We start from the raw sequence: 26,079 nt of genomic DNA on the forward strand, positions 1-26,079 counted from the left end.
TGACATGTAATGTGCACAAGAGCATGTCAAATCTGTGTTTTTTAATTTTTTTTATTTCTAGAATTGAAAAAATCAGATTTTTACTTCAATGTTAAAAGTATATAACAAATCGGTAAATACAAAACAAATCATACAAAGATGCCGTATTTGGTGTTTATTAGTTCAGGAAAAGCATCCAATATAAAGACATTTTGTATCAATTATGACCAATGCCAACTGAAACCCTTTTCTGTTGAGCATGCAGACAAAATATTTGCCCGATCTAGAATTGTCTATGGAAATTCAGAGGTCTTACAATGCTAACACTGAGGAAATAATAAACATTCTCAGAAACGGTTAACCATAAAGATGCCAGAAATTAACCTAAACAGTGATCTGTTTAAGAAGGGACCCTCCAAGACAGGGGTGTCCAAATCCAGGTCTCAAGGGCCGGCCTCCTGCTGGTTTTACAGAATTCCTGCTTTATATGCCCTTATCAGGTGTGTATAGCCAATAAGGACCTTCAATGGCAGGCTGGTTGGAAAACATATAGGACACCCACCCTCGAGGCCTGAAATTGGAAACCCCTGCTCTAAAGGCTGTGTCACACAGCCATTTCATTCTTTCATTATTTTGTGATACATGCGTGATATACGTAATTGCGTTTGTCATTCATCGCCGCGCGCAGATTGCTAAAGGGTTTCAGCCAATGGGTTTATATGTGAATTTGATTGAATTTAGCTGTTTAAATTTTTGGTCTGTTGAGAATTATTATTAGGTTATGGGTATTTTATGTAGTATGAACCCAATTTATACGTAAATCTCGTGCAATTTCTGCTTGATTTTTGCGAAATGCACATACAAATTTGTGGCTTTCCACGACCGTTCCACGTCTACGGCGAACATATCGCACACACACACATTTTTGCACACAGATTTGGCTTTTACGTTGATTTATGTGTTCTTTGTGCGGTTCATTCATACTTCTTCCGTGGTTTTCAATTGTTTCATTTGTGATACATCTGTGAAAATTATATGTAAAGACCATAATTTTTCTCACTTTTTTCACGTATATATTATATTTATTCATATGTGCAATATGTGCAAAATGTAAGTAGTGGCTGTGTGACATGGCCTTTAGGTTTTAGTATAGGACAGGCCTCTGTCATGTTGGCTAATAATAGCTCTCAACAATACTGCTCATCATTCAAATCCAGTAATCTCAAAAAGGCTGTATTGTGCCATCTTCTAACTGATATACGTGCAAATAAATGTAAGGAACACAATATGGAGAACAAATAAATCAATATGCTGGTGGTGGTGGTATCATGTTTTGGGACCATTTCAAAGCATCAAAATGAAATGGAAAAGTCCATCGCATGAATGCTGAAAATGCTCATGTTGAAAAACAAACAGATATTTTTTATTATAGCTTAGGAAATACAGAGGTAATATTTAGAATTCAATTAAAAGAATCTTGTGTCTAGCAATAAATAAATGTTTGTTTCATTTTAAACTTTTTTTTTTTTTGCTTTTATAAGATAAAGTTGATCTAGAATACATTCGTGTAAAAATTATAGAAAATTCTAGATGGTTTCAAACCTTTAAGGTACCTTAAAGTAACTTTACCAGGATGTGGCAGTTTGAAAACTCTACAGGAACTTTATGGTTAACACTTTGTTCTTCCACAGAAGTAAGGCACTATAGACTCATTCTCCTGCCCTTATCCACTCTAGCTGACGCAGATCTAAACTCTGGCATGGGTCTTTGTGTCCTGCATTTCTCACTGACATGTTTTTCCAACTCCTCCACATGTCTGCATAATCTCAGCCCACAGCCTGGTGTAATTAAGCTTTTAAAGTGGCGGTGTTTCAGAGCCCAAGTACTTCTGCCAGAACAAATGCAACACAAAAATACTGAGCAGCAATTTGTAATAATCCCTTCAGACATCCTCTAAAACCTGACTATCCATTTTTGACATAATACAGGGGCTTAATCTGTGTATGAATCATCCAAAAAATAATCTCATTTAACAGGATGGGGTAATCTTCTGGCAGTTCTGCAGGGCTGTTGGGCTGAGAAGTGGCTCCACTGTCAAACAGAGCTCAGAGGTCACAGCACAGCTCTCATGTGTTGGACCATGGCACACTTTCACTTTATCAAAATCTTATCTTGCAACACTCTTTAGAAAATGCATCAAGTGTTCTTCCTGCATTGACAGCTCCTAAAATGTCTCCCATAACACTGAGCATCATATCATGTATAGGATGCAACTTTTCAGCTTCATTTAAATCTTGCTCTTGCAAAAGTGATTTAAAATCATTCTTTATCTTTGTAATGTTTCCAAAATGTCTCGGTTAGTCGTTAAAAAGCTGATGATTTTGTTATTTGTCTTTCAGCAGATGTACTGGGGGGGTCTGGTTAGTAATCTGAGGGACTTTGACCACAAAAACCATTGGATCTTTGGCCTTGTTACTGAATGCACGACGAATTAAATCCACAGCGTGGAGATGAGTGACTCCTTGTAGACTCTTGCCATCCACAGACAACAACTCGTCACCTGCCTGTAAATGCAAAAGTGATTCAATTAGAAATCTTTAAAAAATAAAAACACAGAAAACTACTTTGCTATTTTGCTTATTTGAAATAATCTTGACAGTTTGTGTAAATCTGCCGTGACTCGGTCCCTCAGTGGAAACCTGATTCATACAGGAGTGGAAAGAAGCTCGTCTTTCATTACTAGATATTATCACTACATTCGAAGGTCTGTCACCAGTGCACACGTAAAGTTTTTCCTTCATCAAAAAACACCACCAAAGACAAAGACACGCATATGCATGCTCATGTAGTTCCCGTTTCCTGCAGGATGCAGCAGAGACGGGCAAATCTCTGGAGCCCTGAATTGAGGAACTTCCTTTGAGGTCATCAGCCTTTGGTGAGGATGCACCTGCCTCATGAGCTCAGACTCACTGAGGTGCAACAACATACAAAGACCATAGTTATTCTTATATCCAATAAACAAAACAAAAAAGGACTTCTCCAAATCCTTTTGCTTTTCAGTAATTCTAGAAGAACTTTGTTTTTCAGCTATATCAAGTTAACAAACAAAGCAGACATTTTCCTGAATTAATTCTGTCGGGTCATCAGCCGGGTTAACTGTGAAGAATATACCAAAAACTTGAGCTCAATGTATCAACAGAGGGGAGGAAGTGAGTGCCTTTATTCTTGTGAAAACTAATTTATCGGAAATGATTGGTACACACTGCAAAAAGTTTTTTAACAGCAAAATAACCTTAGTTTAAGAAAAAAATGTCTTAGTCACTAGAATTTTTTTCTTAAAATAAGAATTCTTGGTAGGAGCAAATTTCTTACCCCTTTAGTGGATTTTTTGCTTATTTAAAGAATGTTTTTTTAATCTTAAGAGTTTTTTCACTTTTTTTAGGGGGCTTAGTTTTTTGCAGTGCACACACTCGCAAATTCTATTCTTTTTAAGATGAAATAGCAACCTCACCTCATAACTACCTTAATTTTAGCTAGGATTTTTTTTAAAGTTTTAATTCAATAAAATTTTTTGGTGCAGAGAACATACAAATCCACAGAGCTCCATGTTTCCACAGAGAAACCATTGCTCTGTTCCAAAGTGCTGGTTTGGACTGGACTACATGCTGGGTTGTCACATGTAAGTTTGTCTACAGCATGGATATCAGAATCTAGGCCTTTGGGGTCAGTGTCCACCAGGTTTTCCAAACAGCCTGCTCCTTATTGGCTACATAAGCAGCAGATAAGGCAGGATTTCTTCCTTCTTCTTCCTCGAGGCCTGGAGTTTGACACCCCTGGTCTAAAGGATGACTAAAAAGGGGAGCAGTGACCACTCAATGAACCTAGAAGGTAAACTGAGGCGCTTCACACAAATTCCTCAAAATGAAGCGTATACTAATTAATTTTCTTAGGACATCTGACTCATGTGCTTGGTGCTTAAAGTATTTGCAAGAGTGCTGATTTTGTAAGATGGACAACATCACGCTGACCCACTAACATACACACTGAGGTTAGTGTTCTGAGTCCACAGACACATATTCATCCCAACATTTTGTGACCATGCAGAACTTCTGACTCTGCCTATAGATTCCTGTTTAAAAGAACCACGTCAAGCTCATCAATGACAGTCAAGCATCTGCACAGCCATTACACTGTATATTACTAGTGCATTAGCAGACACCACTCGTGTTCCTGATTAATAATGGAGCTGCTGCGTTACCTGAGATGGCCCTGTGTTCATCCTCTCGTCCCCTTCTCTGTCACATAAAGTTACAACTCTTACAGAAGACAAAGAGTTTACAACAACCGAGAAGGGCATCTTTCGTTTCTCCAGAAGAGCTGTTTGGTTAACTTTTATTTAACTTTACGCTGAAACAATGTTCTTTTTCTGTGCTTGTAGAGGATTTTTTTAAATAAGGAAGTAAGTGGGTTCTCACTTTCAGAGCCTCATTGGTAGATGCAGCTCCTCCTGGGAATATCTTCTCAATTTTAATCATCGGCTGAATCTTTGATTCGATCCCTCCAGATATGCTAATCCCTGAAAAAGAGAAGTGAAGCAATGAATTGACTCATTGTACCAAACAAATTAACTAGTATTTACTTTAACATTTACATTGCTTTTTAACAGTTTCAAAAATAATCTTAGTCCTTATTTGATCGTTTCCTCACTCCTTTTTCGTAGTTGACTTAAAAAGTTGAGACGTTTTTGAGTACTAGTTCTGCTGTCACGCTCTGACCCCTGCTGGTGAAAGCTCTAAATTAAAGCATATACAGTAGACAAAAAACAAAGGTGATCTAAGAATGTAAAATGAATGTTTTTACCCAGTGATGGCTTGGCCTTTGAGATGGTGACAGTTGTGATTTCATAGTCCTCCACTGGCAGAGCTTGTTTTGTTTTGACTGTGTGACCATTGTCAAAATGGCCATTCATCTCCTGTGCACTCCATGTGCCCCTGCTGAGGCTCTTCTGTCTTTGGGGGTCAAATACGTCAGCCAGAAGGGTTCTCTCTCTGTGCTGTGATGGGACCCGCACACTTACTTCAGTGTATCCCACCTGTCTGCTTCGCCTGACATCTATGCTGTCAGGACTCTCCTCTCTCCTCGCTCTTCCACGGCCGTTCCTCACAGGTGACCTTCCCCGCTCAAGAGCAGTATCTTCTCGGTCAGATGCAGGCAGCTGGGAGACGGCATCGTACCTTTGCGCCCCAGTCTCCCCTCTGTTTGGAGAGGGCAGATGGTGGCGCCCGTGTTGGGTGCTGAATGGTGATTCGGGAAGGAGGAAGCTGTGACTGGGTGAGGGGGAACGGGAGCGTGAAATGTTGGATGCAAAGCTGTCCACAGGTACGTCTAACAGTGGGGTGAAGGCACGGGACGGCGGCAGGTGGCCTGACTGTTGACTGGCCAGACGAAGTCTGTCAAACTCCTCTATTAGCAGACGCTCCTGAGGGCTGTTTTGGACCGGATGAAGTTGAAACCCACCTCTGTTGTCTGCATAGACAAAAAAAGCAGTGTCCCCAAATTTGTAGTCATACTAAGAGAATGTTCATAACATGTTTCAATCTAGAGCATGCTGCTTTTATTAAAACATTAGTTTGCATCAGTTAGAAAAATTTCGTTTTTTCTCTTTTTTGCATGTGTGCCATTGACCAATAGGGGGCAGACTTTCAATGAGGCTGTCAAATGCTCCACTGAAAACAGACAAACTGGAAAAACAATACGTGCAGTTAATTAAGCATCAAGAAAATTAGGTTACACTAAAAATGTTTAAAAAAACAAAACAAAACTTAGTTGCAATACATCCTATTTTCTTTGTTCTTGGCAATATTTTGAAACTAGACAAGCAATGACAGAAAAAGTACATTTTCCTAATTTTACTGTTTTTATCAGAAAAACAGAACTGCATTAGGTTTTTCTGTGCAATTAAAGATCAGGAATCAGAAAACAGTCGTTACATTGTCATACTGTATTTGATATGACAAAAATGAACACAATTCTGCTTTTCTCTAAGACACAAAGTGATAAAAGAAATCAACAAAACAGAGAGGACTGAGCAGAAAGGACTAGAACCTAAATACCTGGAACAGGTGTGATGAGGTGTCGTCGAGGAGTTCCCCTGTGAGGAGAGCGCAGAGCTGGAGAACGCACTGAAACCAAAAAAATTCGCCAGATTTCCATCGTTTTAATTTAATATTTTTAGAAATAAAACTCTAGATTGAAAAATTTTTACATAACATTCACAAAGGTTATTCTTCTACTTACTAGAGCGATTCTTGAGGATTTCATATGCCTCTAGTTCAAAAGGCATCACCACGTTGTCAAAATGGCACAGCTCAGTTGTTGGGATCAGCATTCTGTGGAAAATGAAATCACAATAATCTTAAATTGATCAAGTTTTTTAAAGTTTTTAAAAAAAATCTATGCCTCACCTTATTTCTCTGAGAAGCAGCAGCTTCTCTGGTCTGTCCAAAATTGCCAGAAGGGGACGCACCAAATCCTCAATCACATTGTCAGACAAAAACTGGAAAATAAACTTGCTTAGTTTTTATGAAGACATAAAGAAAGACTGAATCAATGTATTATTAGATAATTTGTCTGCCTTTACACTCTACTGTGTTTATTGTTAGAAAACTAAAATTTGTGCTTCGAGAACAAAATATTCTACAGTATGAAGCAAAGCAGTTTTTCACGCAGGTAAAGTAGGAACAGCAATGGGTGGGTCAAGAAACATAATGTTTGTGGCTGACATTTGATCCTAATACTACATAATAATCTGTGTTTTGGCAGAGCAGCTAACAGAAAAATCTAAAACACGAACCCTCAGCGACAGAAAAGTTGAGGCTAGAGGTCATGTAAAGTTCCTCAGAAGCAGAGTGTCAGATTGTCGTTTTTTAAAGAATAACTTACACGCTGACAATGTCTCATCACAGCTGCTACCTCATCTGGGCTGAGCAGTTTCTTGGCCATGTCCTCCACGTGCTGCACGGTCTCAGGCCGAAGCAGTGGGCTGCCGGCACGTGATTCTCTCGGGGAGGTGAAGAGCTGGAATGGACGACTTCGCTCTTTATCTAGAAATTAGTATTACAGCAAAACGTAAGTATTTATCCTTGTTTGGTGGAGGCAAAGAATAAAACTTGACTGCGCAAAATCAAGTTACTCTGCCAGGAAAATGTGATGCATTTTTTTGGTTAAATATAATGAATTTAGGTAAAGATTTGACCTGAATGTTATTGATTTACCAACTGTAGTGAGACATCTTGATGAATCGGAGACTAACAAACCCTTTTTGTATGTATATGTAGAAAAAGGAAAACAAAGATCTTGACAGCATCCCACCTTTACCAGTATGCTGATTCTGCGATTTCTTCTCTTTGGGGTCTTTCTTGAACAGCAGGTTTACGAAGGTTTTGGAGCGTTGCAGCTTGGTCTTACCCTCTGATGGCACCTTTTCCTTCTGTTGCTTCTTTTTCTTATTATTTCTGTCCTCTAAAAAGGTCCATTAATAGAGACAAAACACGCATACATATAGTTTGTAGTCCTTCCAGATTAATTTTTATCAAAATATGTTAAAATGTTCTATGGAAGCATAAAAAACTTAAACAGATGTGTCAACCGTAATTTACTTTTAGAAAAACGGCTGTTTACAGCACCACATCTTTGCATGTTGATTAACTTTATCCGTCCAGCATCAGTTGATACACACTTTCGTTATGAGCACAGACTGTGCATGTCTTTTCCAGCCATCTGCTTTGTTTAATGCTGTAAATCTGCCTCTGAAGATTAACAGGGTCGTGTTGATAAATTGCAGCTACACTGACTCAAACACACCAACGTTTATGAGGAGCAGTAGGGTAAAGTGCCCCTGCATAAACAACAAACATCCAATCAGCTTTTAGCTTGGCCGCAGGCACACCACAAATCCTAGATAAATTGGAAGTGAAATACAAATGAATCAACTGGCTGTGCAAATACTTGGCTGAATATTTTTACACATGGTTGTTATTCATTTCTCAGAGCTACAACAAGTGAATCAAAAAAGATGATTAATATAACTTCGCATCAGCAATGTGTTTCTAGGCCTTTTCTGTCTGAAACTTAAATCAGGCAAATGAAATGTGAGTTTTTACATTAAAAAGCCCCTTTTACTTGAAAATACTTCACTTGATAAGCTCAAGTGATTAATTTTAGTTTTCTGAGCCATAGACATCCGACACCATTAAAACTGTGGGCCTGATCTGGTTAAACATAGTGGTCTAAGATGCTCTGAAAATGTTGTTTTCATTCAGAGAAGGTGATTTCCAGTTAAATATTTGAATAACACTGGAAGAAACCAGAAAATGTGGATTTGTTGTGATTTTCCAAAGTGTTACCAGTAAAACAGTTTGGCAAAAAAGGTTAAGATTATGAATGTTAAAGAAGAAAAATACATCAAATGCAATATAAATTGCGTTTTAGGTATTTTTAAGACATAGATGGTCCATTTCCCTCTATGCTTTCTTGCACGTCCTCACCTGACAACATGATGTGGCTCTGGGAACGTCTGATTGGCTTTCGTGGTTTGCTCAGGGCCATCAGTGCCTCTGTCTTTGGTGAGCGTTTCTCATCCTCCCGGTCCCCAGTGGACAATGACCTCCCCCTGTGTCGTCCTCCTTCCCTGGCTCCTCCCACTTCCATTGGCCCCTCCCCTTTCCCCCGTATGACAGTGTCCTTTAGCAGCAGTGTTTCACCCACAGTTCGACTGGTGTCTGCAGTGCCAGGCCTGTCAGAGAAGGATTTGTTTGGAGACGGGGGGTCCAGGGAGTTTGGAACTTGGAGGTCAGTCTGTATGGCCGTGTCAGTTGTTTGCTCAGAGCTGCTTGGACACTGGGTGCGGTCTTCTGTGGAGATGGCGACATCTACCATCTCATTGTGAAAGATTGGAGGAAAAAGAACCTGGGAGAGACCACTGAGGGAGCTGAGAGGGGTGCTGGATGACAGTGAAGACACAGAGGAGTTGGAATCTGAACCGTGTGAGGATGGTGGATGGCCATCGTTGGCTACTGTGGAAGACAGTCCAGAATGTCTGTGATTAAAGTCAATTTAAGATTTGGTTTTGAAGATCTAAAACCTAATAATGAACCTTTCATAATGTTCTATAACAGTTTTGGTTAACCCTGACCCTCAGTTCACACTGTCCTCCATGCTATCTCTCCTATCCTGCTCAAACACACCTGCCTCTAAACCAGGGGTCTCAAACTCAATTTACCTGGGGGCCACTGAAGACGGGGTCTAGCTGAGGCAAGGCCGCAACTTCAACGCACACACACGCAACGTGTGAGTGTCTGCGAGCCAATAATTTGGTATGGAACATATACTAAACTATTAACTATACTCTATTATTAACTGTTTTCTGTACAACATGTACTTATAAAACTCTCAAAGATAATAAAATACCCAAATGAAAAAAATCAATAAGTAAATAAATCAGTATTACATTTCTGTTTATTTAGTCTTCTATATCTGCTGTTTTCTAATTTAAACATCATTATTGACACAGTTCTGTAACCTCTATCAATGGGTTCTTCTGAACACGGCTTCTCTTGTCTACTTCTTACTGCTGGACACTTGGCAGCACTTCCTCCCTAACAGCTGAGACCCTCAGTGTGGCTTAATGATGATTGTCAGTAAACCTGGACTGTAAAGGTGTTTAAGGATGAGAAGAGAGTATGTGCTCCCAATTTTGAGTCTGCGTTGAATGTTTTTTTTTTAAAGTTTACTCTTTAAACCATAAATCAGTAAAGGAGAAAAAAAATTCAGAAACCATTTTGGGATTTTCTTTCTTATGACTTTTTGCGCATTGAAACCCTGGTCACAAGTTATTGTAGAGCAGCCGGTCAGCCACTCCTATATTTTCATACTGAATTCAAACTGTGGTTCGTAAATGAACGGGCGCTGTTCACTGGAGATCAGAACAATCGATACCGATACCTGAGATCAAAGAAAGACTCAAACGGATGGAAATTCATTTTGGCAACACCAAATAAGTGCAACCAAGATGCACAATAAGCGTGTTTGAGATCACCCAGGAGGACGCAACGCTGCACAGATCACCTGGTGTGTGACGTATGTTTTTGCTCCATCATCACCTGTCAATCATCACAAAACTATCAGGAGAAAGGGGCGGGAGCAAGGCGCCAACCTAAGCAAACACAGCTGGAAATTTTGTACTGCACTGACTGCAAGCCGCCGAATAACTACAAAACAATGCAGTGTAAGAAACGTGTCCTAACGGTTTTCATAGTTGAGTGATTAAAATAATTTAAAATACCTATTGATTAAAAAAAGGCTACATACATTACAAAGCATTAAAATAATAATAAAAGATATAACACAGATCATACAAAGGGGGAGAGGCATATTAAAACTAAATTAAATGTTAAGGACAACTCCAACTTCCTGTTCTCCTTCGGTCTCTTGGTCTGTAGTTTTAATGGCGTACAGGTCAGGAAAAAAAAAAAACATTTAACTCCTGCGTCCATTAACTGAAGAATTTTGTATAGACCTAAAACAGAATTTGGACCTTGATTATATTAACTTTGTAAATCATATACATTAAAATGATACTTGAATATATTTTTTTAATTTCAGATGGTAAACGTACATTTGTCGAGCCAGCCATACTCAGCCACCATCTCCTTGTATGCGGGGTATCTCCCAACTTCCTGTGGATTTTTCAAAAAACAAATAAAAGTTATTTTTGCATGTACCTTTATGTGGCTAACATAAAAACATATACATTTTTAATTACAAAAATAACAAACTTTATCATTATGATAAGATCACCAGCACATTTTTCCCAACACTAATGAGGAAAAGTCATAGCATGTGAAATTTACAATAATATTCTGCTATAATTAGTTGTTTGAAGAATTCAAAACCTAAAAATTGTTTTAAAAAAATGTCAGACTCAAGCCTGCAGGTGTCGCTCTAGCTGATACTTTTTAAAAAACAAACTTGAACAGATCTTAAACGTTTGATTTAAGTTAACATGTCTTTTAAACGTATAAGATTGGAAGTAAACATGGCTAAAATATATATTTTATGATTTAGTTCATATACTGTATATTGTATAGAATATTTTACTGACAACTACTTTACTGGGTTGTTAAAATTCCATGAAACAAATGTAAATGCCATTTAATCTCTAACCTAAGCATATCAATCCATCATTTCATTCATGCACAGCTGAAGGTTGAATACTGAGGCTCTATCCCAATTTAAGACTTTAAACTATCCAAGTGTGAGGTCATTTAATGACTACGGTTAATCCTCTGTTTGTATTGTGAGTCTCTGATCCAAACACAGGTCTAATAAGGGACAGAAGAAAGCTCCAAAATTAGGCTTTCAGCTTGATTATAACCTGATCTCATGCTGCCTTTAAATAATGAACGCCGTCCCTGGATGTTTTTCACACGAGGAACCTGAGATCAGAGGAGTAAAATGAGCTAAGAAGCCCACTTATGCATGCTCATGCACACCGCTCAACACACAAGCAGTCTGTCAGTTCACATTCACATGACTCTTATGAAATGGCACAAGTTAAGTGGTGTAGAGTGGCACACAAAGAATTTGAGGGCTTTGTGTTGTGAAGGGAGGACTTGTCAAGATAGGTGGTGTTTAACCATCGACTGCAACTTAAATTTAATTAAACTTGAGAAAAACTTTACCCTATACTTCCCTCTTCTTGTTTTGTCTTTGTTTTCCTCATCTTAGCTGGAATCTGGCTCAAAACTGTACGGCAGGATAGCTTCAATATTGCTCGCCATTTTTTTTTTAATTGCTAATGTTATTTTGGAGGTGTAAGGAGCTGTAAGCTAGTGGTAGAGTGAGTATACAGATGGATGATGGGAATTGGCAACAGGCTTACGCCATACCAACAGTCCCGCTCACAACTCAGAAGGTAATTTCTAATAAACTCCTGGAGCCCTGCAAAAAAAATTATGTCCTTGAAAATTACAAGTTTTTTTACTCTGGCTAAAAACCTAATCATAATTGCAAGACCACTGGAAACCCTCTTGCAATAGATCAAAAGATAATCAGAGTGGGACTTTAAGAGAATCTAGAATCCACTGATGTTGATTTACCTAGAAAATTTCAGTTTGCAGAACGGAAAGCATAAGCTAAAAGAAAGTGAGCATAAATTCAGAGTTGACCAACATCGTCACAGATATTTGACCCACTTATTGGTGCATAAGTTCTGTATCTGTAAATTTGGCATCAGCTGTGATCACTGGACTTTTCCTCACCCTGATGGTCAACATGACATGAGTGTGGCTCTTCAGGACCTCCACTGCATTGCTGTGGGTGATGTCATCGAAGCTCACCCCATTGGCTGCAAGGATTTGATCGCCCATTTTGATGCCGTGCTGCTCTGCGAGACCTCCTGGGTCCAGCCTGAGGAACAGAAACAGACACAAAGAAAGGTGGGAGACACAGATTTGTTGAACACAAACAGCTTTGAACAAATATGGTACATCACTAGAAATGTAGCCACACTGACACAATTTTATTTTTCTTTCTACGATTCATAGAAATAGACACTTTTTATACCTGTAAAAGATTTTATATTTTCCATTGAGAGGTTTTGTTAAACTAAATTAGTTCAAGTTGAATCATTTTTTTCTATAAAAAAAACATGCTGCAGTTCTCAATTTTGTGTTCCTACTTGGAAACATAGATTCCCAGGCCAAACTCTTTGCCACCTCTGATGTTGAATCCCAGACAGTAGTCGTCTGATGTGGTGAAGAGGTGTACAATCCTGCGAAGAGCGCAGTCGGAGCTGGCCTCAGATGGAGCACCACTACCCTCCTCAACCACCATACGCCGATGAATCAGGTCTACCCTGCTCAAATGTACAAACCAATCTTCACACAACTTAGACAGGCTGAACGTGCAGACATGACACATCTTACAAGCAAAACATCTCAATCACCTTATCAAATAACTATAATGCTGAGAGCAGTAATCTATCCACTGTGGCCACATGAAACCAATGATACCAGCACATCCCAAAAGATAACGACTGAGCTTCAGGTAAGTCATGAGCTTCACAAAACATGAGCCACCCATGATTTTCAGCTTTTATTTCAAGTATATTTTACATTAAGAAAAAGGAACAAAGTGGTAATATTTCATCTAAGTTTAATTAAAGTGAGGACAAACATTTTAACTGATCATTTTTCTGGATTTTTACGTATTTTCAGGAACTATGAAGCTAACTGGTCTCACCATGTGGTCTTCTCCTTGGAGTAGCGGATGCCGGGGATCTTACCCACGCGTCTCAACACCATCCTCAGCCTGTTATTGCCTGTCAGGACCTTCACAGCGCTGCTCATGGTGATGCTCTCTAGGCTGACCCCATTCACCTCCACAAGCTTATCGCCAACAGTCAGTCCAGCCTGAGCTGCAATCACAAGACGACCCAGACATGATAGATGAGAACAAGCATCAGACTGAAACCAACAAAAGCAAAAACATGCAGGACATACTCTAAATCTGTACCTGCAGAACTGTCATCATCCACTTTGCTCACAAATATGCCCAGGCCGTGTTCAGAACCACCTCGGACACTGAAACCCAGTCGCCCATCTGGGCTCTTGTCTACGGTAACAGTGTGAATGTCTTCACTGTCGTCTCCTCCTGCAATCACACAAACTTATGCACTACACAACCTGATGGAGTTTGAAAAGATATTTGAAAAGATAAGCTGATCTGCTGTGGTTTGACAGTTTGACCTTGAAAATTATAAGGCCACATGAATGAATGTCCATCAAAAGAGGAACTCAGAGTCTCAAAAGGTCAAGAGAACGGGTGTCTAAAGAAAACTTTGCGTTGCTGAAAATTATTAATTAATCTAATCTACTACTTCAATGTCATCATTATTGAGTGTTAAACATATCTCAGTCAGGAAGCTGACATTGTTTTTGTTTAGTGGTTTACCATGATCTCAGCTCATTGTTTGAAATACATCAAAATTTGCTGTAGAAAGGGTAAACACAGGGCAGAATTCTGTAAATTTAGTTAAACATTAAAAACCCTGCTACCTTAAAACATTATTATCAGCCATTTTTCCTAATAGCAACAGAAATTACGCTCTAATGAGTTGGAAACACGACATAATGCCTATGTTACACAAATTATCCAAACTGATCATATAACAAATCATTTTCACTAAAGTGTGTTTTTTTGTTCTGACTCACACATAAGTTACTCTAATATTCAAAACTTACCATCTGCAGGGGCATTGATGAGGATGACCCGCCCCATAGGTGAAGATGATCTGCGTGTGCGGCGATTCTGTTTCTTCACCATGTAGCGCATTGTGCTGTGGGAGCCCCCATTCTGTCCTCCATTTTTTAAATGGGGGTGCCCCCCTCCATTTGTCAACTCCTTCCAGGCATGAGGATTAAATGAGGTATCCATGGTATGTGTTTGGAAACCCTTTCTTCACTCATCCAGGCAGTTGGATATCCAAGAAACTTGGAATTTGACTTGTAAATGCACCTGCTGGTCCAATATCATAAAATACTGCTGCTCCACATGGGAAGATGCAAACAATTGGAGTATTAGAGATAACCAACACAAAAGTTATTTTTAAAAAAATAGTTAAAGCATTGCAGATGTTTGACCAAATCTCATTTTAAAAGATGGCATTTAGTATTGTGCTGTGACCACACAGTATCCAGGCTCCAATGTCTGTTTTAAAACCCTTTGTTTGGCTGTGCTTCATCCTAGGCTGCATGTGTCTGCATAAAAGTCAGTGGTGTGTGATGATCCTGGCTCATGTTAACGTAAAAGGATATCGCTGTAAAAAGAAAATGCGGTAATGAGTAATGGAGCTTTTAAATATGAGATCATCCTTTTTTTAAATTAGATTGCCCAATTGCCTATACTACAATTTAGCATTAAACGTGCAAAAAAGTACATAATCCTTCCTTTGACAACTTTGGGAACTAGCAAGTTCTATTTTTCAGAACCATGGACAGCGACCGACCACACATGTTAACAGGAATAACACCCGATTAAAAACAAACTTCCCACAAATAACTAACCAAAAACTTTATCTATGTTGTGAAGTTATCACTCGATATGCTGTTGAAGTGAAACGTTTTAGTCCCAAATCAAGAATGGCAGTCCTCCTACCTGTTGGTCGGTGAAGAGCGCAGACATGCACTCACTGCTACTAAAGCATCTATGACCGCCTTCAAGGTTTTAGCGCCAGCTCATTTATGGCCCAGGTGACCATTATTATCTTAACAGGTATAAGCTCCTTGCGTAAGCTTCTGCAGCTGCGCACTGATGATTTTAGGATCTTGCATTATGACGTTTTTGCATATGTCTGCTCCACCTTAACTTTATGTTTGGTGTTTTTATTAGATTAGATTTGTATTTTACATCTACATCTCTGTGTTTTACACAAAAAAGCATTTAAATTGACGTATATGTTCCTCTGCTTTATTGTAATTTAATCCATAATAAAACTGATCTTTTGTAAAGGATGTTTTAGAGAGAAAACTAGAGCGCGAGCGCCCTCTTTTGAATTGTGTGTTCTAAACCTCAGAACTTCTTTCAACTTTTGCACACATTTTAAAATGGCTATATTTAGAGAAAGGTTTTCTATTATTGTAGATAGTAAATTATTCGGAATATTTGTAAATAGTCTTTTGGGTTGGGTTGTCGTTTGCGTTTTGTGGAACACGGAAAATATGATAAAACTCAAGTCTTTTCTGTTTTAGCCAATCACGAGCGGTGTTTCGTTGACGCCCAGGGATTTCTAGCATTTCAAATGCTACGACATAAACCCCGCCCCTAACTTGTGACCATGCATGCTGCTTTCAAGTGCGCCGATATAGCTTTGTTTTTTTACTATCTAATCTAACCGCCGTGCTTCTGACTACATTTTAAATCACGAAAAGCCTTGTAAATCTACTGCATGGGAATTAATAACTTTTGAAAGTATAAAGTTAATTTAATAATTAGACAAAATTCTCCAAACTCCAAATAGATGTGTTTTATATCATGTTCTCATCTCTCTCTGAAGAAATGTAGTTGAACGATTTGTTTGTTACCCTGAAAGCATCGCGAATTCAACTGGCTGTGCTGTGATATTGAGAGGTCATACATTTTCAAAAAACGAAGAAATTACAGTAAGTAAATGTTTTGCTAACATTCTTATTCTCGTGAACTGCCTTTTTAAAAACAACCCGGACAATTCTCCGCGTGTTCCATTTGGATATTTGTTTCCAGCGCTGTCAAACGTTAGAATATTTTAGCATGCACACAGAGAGAGTCACTAGCTGAACCCGTTTATGCCCGTATTTGTTTCGACCAACTCTGGTATAATTTGTTTATTCACATTTTTGATTCTGCATATACCTCATTATTTGTTAGTTTTTTTTAATGCTTTCTGTTTTCTCCAGCACGAGTGTTCCGTTGGTGCTTTGTTGCTAGCTTGAATGCTACATCGTAGGGGATCTAGCAGCATGTCGTGATGATAAAGATCCAACACCATCTGTCTTCGAGTTTCTTTGGAAATCTGAATTCATTTCTGTGGGCCCTTGTTAGTTTATGCCTTGGTTGTCTTTGAACGCGTTGCGGAACAGACATATTTTTGGATAAACCTCTTTGATCCCCTTCCATTGATTGTCCTTGAATGTACGTAGCTGATCATGACTTTGTGTACAAGAACTAAAGCAGGAATAATAGCACTCCGGTTTTATTTTGTGTTTTTTTTTCTTCTGAACCGGGGCCATGATTAAGAGAGAGGACGAAAGCGAAAGCATGATTTGTCAATAATGTTTTCATCATGTTCTGCATGAATCCATTTTACTCTGCATAAACACATCTGACTTCAATGCCTGTCATTAATTGTAAAGTCTATACAAAGCTCGAGGATGAGTTAAATCAGGTGTTTGAGTAGATTTTTTTTTTGTTTGTTTGTTTTTTTAAGCACAATGTGCCTGACAGCAGATGTTTACCAAAGCAGGTCATAGTATGGATTCATAGATTTGGCATTCAATGGCACTCATACAGAAGGAATGCTCCTCTCTGCATAGATTCTCGCTCATCCAGGTAGATTCCATTGAAGTAGAAGCTAATAAGTAGTCGATTGGACTTAGTTTATCTTTGATAATAAAAGACATTTCTCCTGTTCTCATAGAGGCCTTCTTATATTCTGAAATATAGTAGTATATCAGAATGTGGCTACTCACTAAACCCTATTTATAGCTGAATCACCTATGTGACAGACAGCTCCCAAGTTACAGCATTAAGCATCAATGCCACACATAATTGTAAAACTTAAGATTGAGTATCTTGTTAGCTTTGTATAGCATAATCTTCTATTAAATATTTTGCTGACATTGCCATTATTTACTAGTCATTTTTCTCATTTCTTTCAGAAATGGACATTCTCCAAATAGATTAAAAAAGTATTCTTCATTTTATTTAAATAACCTTTTACCCAGTTTTTAGCAAATAATTGAATGTTTAAATAGGACAACTTTATTTGGATGTAATTTCAAGCAAAAATGCAAAAAAAAAAAGTTTTTTAACTAACTCTAAAATTGTTTTAAATCTTTAAATACGATGCCATTTCAATGCTTTAAAATAAATTAAAAAAATGATTGTAGTTTGATGGTGAGGCATTTTTTTTATGGTGTCAGCTGACTTCCATTACAGCTCACAATGATTTCCTTCCTCTTGAAATCACAGCCATAACTGATGAAAACCACAACCTGGTATCTGCAATAAAAAGCAAAAAAATAGATAAACGGGCATCACAGAATGTTTTTTTTTTTTAACATAAGTAGCAACTGATTCTGTAGGAATCAAGCAGCTTTATTCAGCTTGTGGTTAACATAACCACATGTCAGCCAAATATTTTTTATTATTATTTTTTTAAATAGTTATAGTCATGTTGTCATGCCAGTATTCTGTGTGTGTGGTCATGGGGTGTATGCGTCAATGGAGGGGGGAGTTTGATTCGATTAGATTATGGTGTTTGATGATGGGTGAGGGGTCCAAACCCCTTTAGCTCAGGTAACCTTGAGGAACTTTCAGTTTTTCAGTTCCTTTCAGTTCTTTATTTTTTCATAATTAGCCTTTATAAACCTTACACAGAGCACAGAAGATCTCATAATATTGAACCTTTTTTTAATCTAACATTATGCTGCCATGAAAGGAATGTTTTATTTATACTACTTTTTTTTTAACATAAATTCTTCTTTCTCTTTCCTCTAATTTGTAGTTTAAATATTTGCTATCATCAGAAAAGGCCAGAATGTCTTCAGATTTGTCCCTCAACATAAACATCAAGGAACCAAGATGGGACCAAGGCACATTCATGGGGCGTGCCCAGCACTTCTTCATGGTCACCGACCCCAGAAATGTTCTGCTGTCCTCTGAAACTCTGGAAGAGGCTCGAGTGATCGTAGAGAACTACAGGTGAGGTCAGGTGATGGTGAATTTGAAGCTGATCGTGTTAGAAACAAGGATTCTTTAGAGAGTTCTTCAGAGAGTTTGGATTGTGAAGGTTCTTTTAGAAGACGTTTCATTGCTCTTCTGAGCAGCTTCTTGAGTTCCAAGTACTGCTGAAAAGGAAGTGGAGCTTTTTAATGTGCTGACTTCCCAGCTCCCAAAGAGGAAGCTGAGCTTCCCAACCAGCTGTTAGAACTAAAAATGAGACTCAAATGAGCAGCAAAACATCTTTTAGATGAACTGTAATAGTTTAGTGGCTCTGAAGAAAAGAAATGCTTTGATAAGATGTCTCGGATGAAAAGAAAATGTGTACTTCTGGAGTCGAAATGCCTTCATTTGTATAATTTGCACTGAAAAGCTTTAATTCCCTGACATCATTTCACTACTCAAATTAGTGCAATGGTGGTTTATGCATATACTTCATCATTTGTTGACCAAAATTTCTTTTTTTTAATTCTTTTTTTAGAGCTGGTGTTGTGAAGCCTGGCTTGACAGAGGATGAGCTCTGGAGAGCCAAATATGTTTATGACTCTGCCTTTCATCCAGACACTGGAGAGAAGATGTTTGTGATTGGCCGCATGTCTGCTCAGGTGCCAATGAACATGACCATCACAGGCTGCATGCTTACCTTCTACAGGTACAGGAGTTTTTGAAATACTAGATTTTATTTAGAATTATAAAAACAGACAGGGCATTAGATTTATTTTTAGGGATCCAGTGCATAAAAATAGAATATTTAATCCCTACACTGTGGAAATCCTCTTAAAAAAATATCACCATTACTGCTGAATACTGAGAACTCCCAGCACATTAACATTTTATAGGTACAGTAGATTGATTAAAAACAAAAAAGGGTAGCATTTTCATTTATTACCCAACATAATAATATATTGGATGATAAGGTTTTTACATAACTTATTCACATTTTTTATTTTCATTGTTTAGGATTTGTGCTTGTTAATCTCTGCCTGCTTCATTCTTTTTTTCAAATGAGCACTTTAGGGAGCTAAAAGTTCATTTTTCCATTCACACTTTACATGCAAACGTATTCAGTACCATTCCTGTAAATATGTAAAATTTAACAGATATTACAAAGTCAAAGTTTTATCAATTCTATTACAATTTTGCTGTGAAGTTGTGCGTAACCCTTGTGCTATCCTAGGCATTTTAATGTTGGGAGTTGGGTCATCTAGACCCACTAGACAGTGCGCTGAACCTTTTTTCTTCAATGATTTGTGATCTTCACTGGTGTCCATGGATGACATGAAATCTTTCCACCTTTATCCACCTTTGTCATGGTAGGGAGAACACGTCAATGTAAGGGTGGGGTCATCTAAGATAGCACAAGGGATAAAGTTTTGCGCAACAGCCCAGCTTTTCTTCTGTATGTTCAGCAAAAACAGAACAAAGAAACTAAATACGAAAACACTTGTCAGCTGCTGACTAACTTAAAATGTGCTAAACTCCTGATTTTGAAAGATAACCTATATTAGGTTATATTTATGATTGAAAATTTTAAGAATAGATATAAATTTCCTAAGTGTATGACTCAAACATGACTTATACTTTTAAATTTAACTTTTATTTTATATTTGACTGTTAGTAGTGTTACTAATTAGTACAAAAACACAACTTTTCCAACACTTTGTCCCCTTTTTTCTTTGCAGGACGACTCCAGCGGTTGTTTTCTGGCAGTGGGTTAACCAGTCCTTTAATGCTGTTGTTAATTACACCAACCGCAGTGGAGATGCCCCCTTGACGCTGAAGTAGGAGGACTTCTCCTTTCTCGTGACTCTTGCTTGTTCCTCCTTTCCCTCCAAAGTGGTGTTAGGAAGGAGGCTGTAGGAGATTCTGTGCTCTCCCTCCCTGTGCTATTGTGTTTACACTGATAAGCACGTTCAGCTGCGTGGCGCTGTGACCTCGTGCCGACAACCACATCCTATCTGATGTTGAGCTAAAATGCATAGTTCAGCAGGCTAAATTTTGTGAAAATGGGGAGGATTAAATCTGTGACATTATCAATTTTTTGCACGTTTCCTTGAACCTTTAGCCTTGTTGGAACTTAATTTTATTTCAACATTTGTATTTGTGGCTTCATCTTGAGCTGTCATATTAAGATTTCTGTTACAAAGAATAAAATAAATAAATGGTTTAGAAGTGTGAAAAATCTGCTTTTTGTGTTTGCTCATAGTCAACTGGGGGCAGCCTATGTCAGTGCTACTTCTGGAGCTGTAGTCACCGCCCTGGGACTGAAGTCTCTGGCCAAGGTAATATATCGTATTCACTAAATGAAGAACATAATTGAGATGTAACATCAATGCCTGTGATTCTTTGTTGCAGCGCCTACCTCCAATTGTTAGTAGGTTTGTCCCTTTTGCCGCTGTTGCTGCTGCAAACTGCATCAATATTCCCTTCATGAGACAGAGGTAAGGTTGTACATGAGTCACTGAAAGCTGTCTTGTTTTGGCAGAAGCAGTAGATTTGGTAGATGATTCTATTTTTCTTCTTTCTGATCAGGGAGTTAAAGTACGGGATCCCTGTGATGGATGAAAATGGCAACAGGTTAGGGGAGTCTGCCAATGCTGCCAAACAAGCCATCGCGCAGGTGGTGGTGTCGAGGATCGGCATGGCAGTCCCCGCTATGGGTAATGTCAGCCTTTGAGGTTTGGGACATGTTTCTTAAGAAATAAATATGAAACCAGTTATTAGTACTTTAATCTTGCTATTTTTAAATTGTTTTTCACAAGAGGCGGACTATTTGATGTGACATGTTGTCATGGTAACGGCTTCCAAGCCTGCACCAACCAAGAAAGATCATCATTAACGCTGATCCTTATATGCGTATCAACAATTTATGTCAGTAATTAATAAAGAAAAAGATTTATAAACACGTTATCACTCTATATCAAGCAAACGTAACAGGAGGGTTTAGGAAGGTGCATGCTCCACATAAGTTGTTAGAATGGATCATATCAGAATAAAAGCAGAAAACTGTTCTACCACAGGCGTCTTTCAGGGAAAAATAACAAACTTGTTTGAATTTTGTGGACAAATGAAAACTGTTGCTTTGAAACGAGATGTGTTTTCATCCAACTGTTAACCATTCACTGGGTGAATGGAGAAGGTTGTTGTGGTAACATGAACTTTAAATTCTCCCTTTTAAGGTTTAAATTTCCCTTTTGTCACACTTGGTTGGCCATAAAGCAGAAGTTCCTCCATAACTTTTTGTACTTTTTTTGTTTTCAGCCATCCCACCTGTTATCATGAATGCCCTGGAGAAAAGAGCCTTTCTGAAGGTAAACTCTCTGCAGATGTGTGAATGTTCTTCTTGCCTCAGAACTGACTTGTTCTTGCTTTTAGTTAAGTCGTTTCTTCATCATCGATGTGTTAGACTTGTTTTCATCTAAGTGTGGATGACACTAACAGAAGACCTCTCAGACCTTTTGCTCTGATTTGTCTCCTTTTCAGCGATTTCCGATTCTAAACGCTCCTGTCCAGGTGGGCCTCGTCGGTTTGTGGTACGTGAAGTTCTTTCTTATCTCCAACAAGCGTTTTTATGTAATATAAAGGAAAGGAATGTCTTAACATTTCTTCCTGTGCTCCTATTTCCAGCCTGGTGTTTGCAACTCCGCTTTGCTGCGCCCTGTTTCCTCAAAAGAGGTACCAGCTCCACATTCCTCCTCACTTACAGGTTTGTTTGTTCTTGTCAGCCTCTGAGTAACGTTCCACCGTCTCTTTGAAGCTCCATGAGCGTGAGCGGGCTGGAGGCAGATCTGCAGGAACAGATACGACAGACGAGTCCTCAAACCACGACTGTCTACTTCAACAAGGGCCTGTAGAGGAAGGCAGAGGAGCACTAACCATTCAAACGCTCACGTTAGACACATTTATGAGCACAAAAATGAGGATAAAATGATATGTATCTATGGGGATAATTTCCTCTTATCATAAAAGCAAAAGATTTTAATGATTTTTTTTTTTAATAAGGTTTATGTTTATGAGAAAATTCAACTGTAGTTTTGAAGAAAAAAAAGATTACAGACCTTAAGTGAGAAAAACATTTTTTTTTTGTCTTCCACAGATCAGAACTATACATTTAGTTGCATTTAATGATACTGGAAGTTTGTCATTTTTATGCCATTTAAATAAATGGTATTTTATGAAATATATATACAGTAAAAATCAAGCATCCCACAGTAACATCCATGCAGTTTTGAATTTTGCTCTTTTCACTGGGTTCTATTGCAAAGGTGTTCTAAAGGTGGTCAGACGTTTCATTTCTTTGAACATGCTTGTGTTCTGATCGACTCTGCCTCCTGTTTCTTTTTTTGAGGTCGGCCTTATTAAGCCATGCAGCTATAGTTGCAGAAACTTGAAGGCTCTTGGAGAACCTTCACTGCACTTTTTCAACTCCTCCAACATCTATTTCGGCTTTATTTCTACTCATTCTCCTCCTTTTCCAAACAGTAATTAAATTGTACACAGTAGAGGTTTTCTTCCTTAAATCAGCTTTGATAGTGAACAGAAACCTCTAATACTGATGTTCGAAAAAATACCCATACCTGTGACCTCTTCATAAATTTTAAAATTCCCTTGTTAAAAACACTTTTTCATAATATTGTTCACTCTGCCACAGACTAAAAACATGCAGATCAGCACATGCTTTTTAAAATAACCTTTTTTTCTGACCATGCGAGTCAGTGTTGTGTAAGAATACACTTCTTTTTTGAATGGCACAAGTTTTTAGACAACCACAGTTTGGAATAAAATCAACTTAGAGGTGCTAGGAAGTGATTAAATGACACAATTGATGTATACACAGGATGTAGAGGAACCCTCATACCTTCATCCACCCATGATTATTTGCCTGAGTTTTGTGCTTTGCCTCTTGTCCATCAGTGCAGCTTCTCATTCTTGCTCTCCTTTAAGTGTTCTTACGCCCCTCTGACATTCCTAATACACGGCAACGAGGTGCATGTTAAAACCAACATCATTTAGAAAATGTTATTTTGTGAATATACATGGACAAAGGTCACCTGTTTCTAGACTTTTAGTGACAACATTTGCTGTTCTAACCTGCAGGGAAGAATGTATTGCTGCTTTTAAAACAAAGATGTTTTTATTAGCTGGATGTAAGCTTGTGCAGGAATTATGAATACAGTTTTTACCAAATTGCATAAGTAATCTGACAGTATCAAAGTACCTAAATGATTGTTCAATTGGATTAAAACTGTGTCTTTATGTGTTGAAGTGGTCAGTTTTAGTTTGGCCACAGGGTTTTCTGAAGTTTGCAGAACGCGTTTCTGTCCAGGAGAATTTGAAGTTGCTGATGGAGAAATAGATGCATTTATCCTATTTATGAACATGTGACTTTGTTTGTCTTGGAGATATTTATAAATGCAGTATATTTGACGCTTGTGTGTGTATACATATATGTGGGAAAACTCTGCGAGCTGCTGGTGTTACAGGATCGGATTGCTGCACATAAAGAAGTGGGCTTTATGCTCTAGTGCTCCCTGATTTGAAAAGAGTGTCTCTGTTCTTGTAAGCAACAAATTGGCAACAACTATTAGCGTTTGTGCAGGGCAATTTTGGTGTTTTTAAAATGAAATACTCTATGGACTGTACAGGTGATTGTCCCACTGTAAGACATTTAACTTATTTAGCAGAGTTATGGTCAAGACTTTGAAGTGCTGCATAGTTTTTTTTAAAGGGTATTTATGCAAAATTCCTGCCAGATACATGGCTGTGTTTGGATTTAGTGGTGTGATTCAAGGTTTTTGTTACCAATAAATTGCAATAATATTGGTAAATGTCTTGTAAAGATCATTACCAAACTACTATTTTCTAATAACAATGTACACAATGTCATAATAGCCGTCTCTCATTGGTGGCACATTTAGTCAAACTAGGTTCTTTTCTCAGGCATCTTTGGAATTTTGTTCTGCTTCAAAGTAAGACTGACTGCAGCATTGTGGTGGGCGATAGTGGTTTTCCATCCATTCATTTTCCAAACCCGCTGAATCCCTTTAGGGATCATGGGGGTTGCTGGAGCCTATCCTAGCTAATAACAGACTCCAGTTTGACCCAGACAATGAACCTTTTATTAGATTTTTTTTAGTAGCCCTTGTTTTGCTGCCGTACAAGTTGTCAGGGTTTGTTTGCATTGAATTAGATCGTCACTATAAAGTTGAATGAACTGTGCTCAGAGTTGCACTGCTGCACAAATATTTTTGTGGTATAGAAATGTTTTATTTTATTTTTGTCTTACCAAGAAACCTTTTTTTCAGCATTGTTATTGCTTCTTCCTTTGACGCTGTTTTTGTTTTAAATTATTGAACAAACTAAAGATTTAATGCAGCAGGCAATCGTGTTTTTGTAGACTTAATCTCAGCTTATGTCTGTACTGTAAACCATAGCACATCACAGCCACAGATCCAGCCAAAAATTCCACGTGAGTCAATCAAGTTGAAGGAAAAGGTGAACCTGTACCGCATTTAGTTCCACAAAATTCAGAAGGATTCAAGTCGCACAATAGCAAAGGTATGACACACAACCTTCCTGCAACACTCCATGAATGTTTGGTTTCTTTTGTGTTTGTAAAAACTCACATATTGTCAGTATTGGTGCACAATGTTTTCCTTGTTTTGTATGGGTTTGAAAAGATGTTTTCTTGATGTAAAATGTATTTTAATCAGAGCAACAGAATAAAACGTGTGAAGTCCAAAGGTGTCTTGGACAGACAATTCCAAAACTTCTGTGGTTAAGTGTGTTAATGTGGTTTGAATAAAATAAGACAAAAAAGTATATACGTGTATAACACACTAAAGTAAGCTTTCCTTTGGTAGGTCTCATTATTTAGACTGAAAAGTCCTTTCCATTATGACATTAAAAAATACTGTAACTTAAGTTTCATAATATTGTTAAAGTTTCATTGTCTTGTTAAAAAGAAATATCAAAGTTGTTTAGTACCTAAATCTTCTACAAAAGAAGCTATTTGAATCATAAATGAGTGAATTTAAACTTCAGAAGCTTCTTTTTTTTGAAGACCTCCCATTTAAATCTTGCTGAAAAAAATATTTGTCCTCAAAAACTGTATTTTATCATTGTTTAATCTCAGTTAACTTTGGATTTTTCTATTTGATTAACCTGTTAAAGACAGACTCTGGTGAAAATGGTGTTTTTTTCATGTTTGGGGAATTTTCTGATGACAGAAAACATAAGAAAATTAAGATTTAAACTGCATCTCTAAGTATTTCTTTATTTAAATTGTGAATCAGGAGCAGACAAGAAAATGCAGTATAATAAAAGATTACCGGTACATTCGTCTCTTAAAAACTTTTCTTCGTTCATATTTTTCCTCGCTTTCTTATTAATTACTGCCATTCTACAGAAACTTTGTCCAAGAAAACAACACAGGTTTTTGGATTTTGGCTAAAAACGACAATCACAATTAAAGGACCGCTTTTACAATATATCAAAAATGTTTTTTTTTTATTTAAACTTTCACTTTTGCTACCATGGATTTTCTATTGGTGAAGACATGAA

At 37.9% G+C, this 26,079-nt stretch overlaps 2 protein-coding genes across 4 annotated transcripts; one reads left to right on the forward strand and one right to left on the reverse strand.

Annotated features, from left to right (window-relative positions):
* Window positions 1-1,375: 1,375 nt before the first annotated feature.
* LOC101157152 (membrane-associated guanylate kinase, WW and PDZ domain-containing protein 3) lies at window positions 1,376-15,699 on the reverse strand. Of its 2 annotated transcripts, XM_011484449.2 has the most exons (16): window positions 15,196-15,699; window positions 14,283-14,857; window positions 13,555-13,692; window positions 13,282-13,456; window positions 12,719-12,895; window positions 12,300-12,447; window positions 10,655-10,715; window positions 8,526-9,053; window positions 7,351-7,500; window positions 6,922-7,082; window positions 6,444-6,535; window positions 6,277-6,368; window positions 6,093-6,161; window positions 4,840-5,505; window positions 4,455-4,555; window positions 1,376-2,543 (listed from the first exon to the last, which is right to left on the reverse strand). In XM_011484449.2, the coding sequence occupies exons 2-16, from the start codon at window positions 14,473-14,475 to the stop codon at window positions 2,364-2,366; spliced, it is 2,931 nt and encodes a 976-aa protein (XP_011482751.1). In that variant the 5' UTR covers window positions 14,476-14,857; window positions 15,196-15,699; the 3' UTR covers window positions 1,376-2,363. The 2 variants fall into 2 exon arrangements, with proteins under 2 accessions (XP_011482751.1, XP_020565233.1); XM_020709574.1 differs by having other exon boundaries at window positions 14,283-15,699.
* A 376-nt stretch (window positions 15,700-16,075) lies between these two features.
* Window positions 16,076-25,285, forward strand: LOC101157390 (sideroflexin-1). Of its 2 annotated transcripts, none has more exons than XM_011484450.3 (11): window positions 16,076-16,199; window positions 18,302-18,498; window positions 18,998-19,168; window positions 20,199-20,297; window positions 20,723-20,798; window positions 20,872-20,957; window positions 21,049-21,176; window positions 21,778-21,827; window positions 22,000-22,049; window positions 22,144-22,191; window positions 22,274-25,285. In XM_011484450.3, exons 2-11 carry the CDS (start codon window positions 18,335-18,337, stop codon window positions 22,368-22,370), a joined length of 969 nt encoding a protein of 322 aa, XP_011482752.1. In that variant the 5' UTR covers window positions 16,076-16,199; window positions 18,302-18,334; the 3' UTR covers window positions 22,371-25,285. The 2 variants fall into 2 exon arrangements, with proteins under 2 accessions (XP_011482752.1, XP_020565237.1); XM_020709578.2 differs by lacking the exon at window positions 16,076-16,199 and adding an exon at window positions 16,371-16,389.
* The last annotated feature ends 794 nt before the right edge of the window (window positions 25,286-26,079 follow it).

Source organism: Oryzias latipes, chromosome 15 (assembly GCF_002234675.1).
Source record: "Oryzias latipes chromosome 15, ASM223467v1".
Classification (NCBI taxonomy): Eukaryota; Metazoa; Chordata; class Actinopteri; order Beloniformes; family Adrianichthyidae; genus Oryzias; species Oryzias latipes.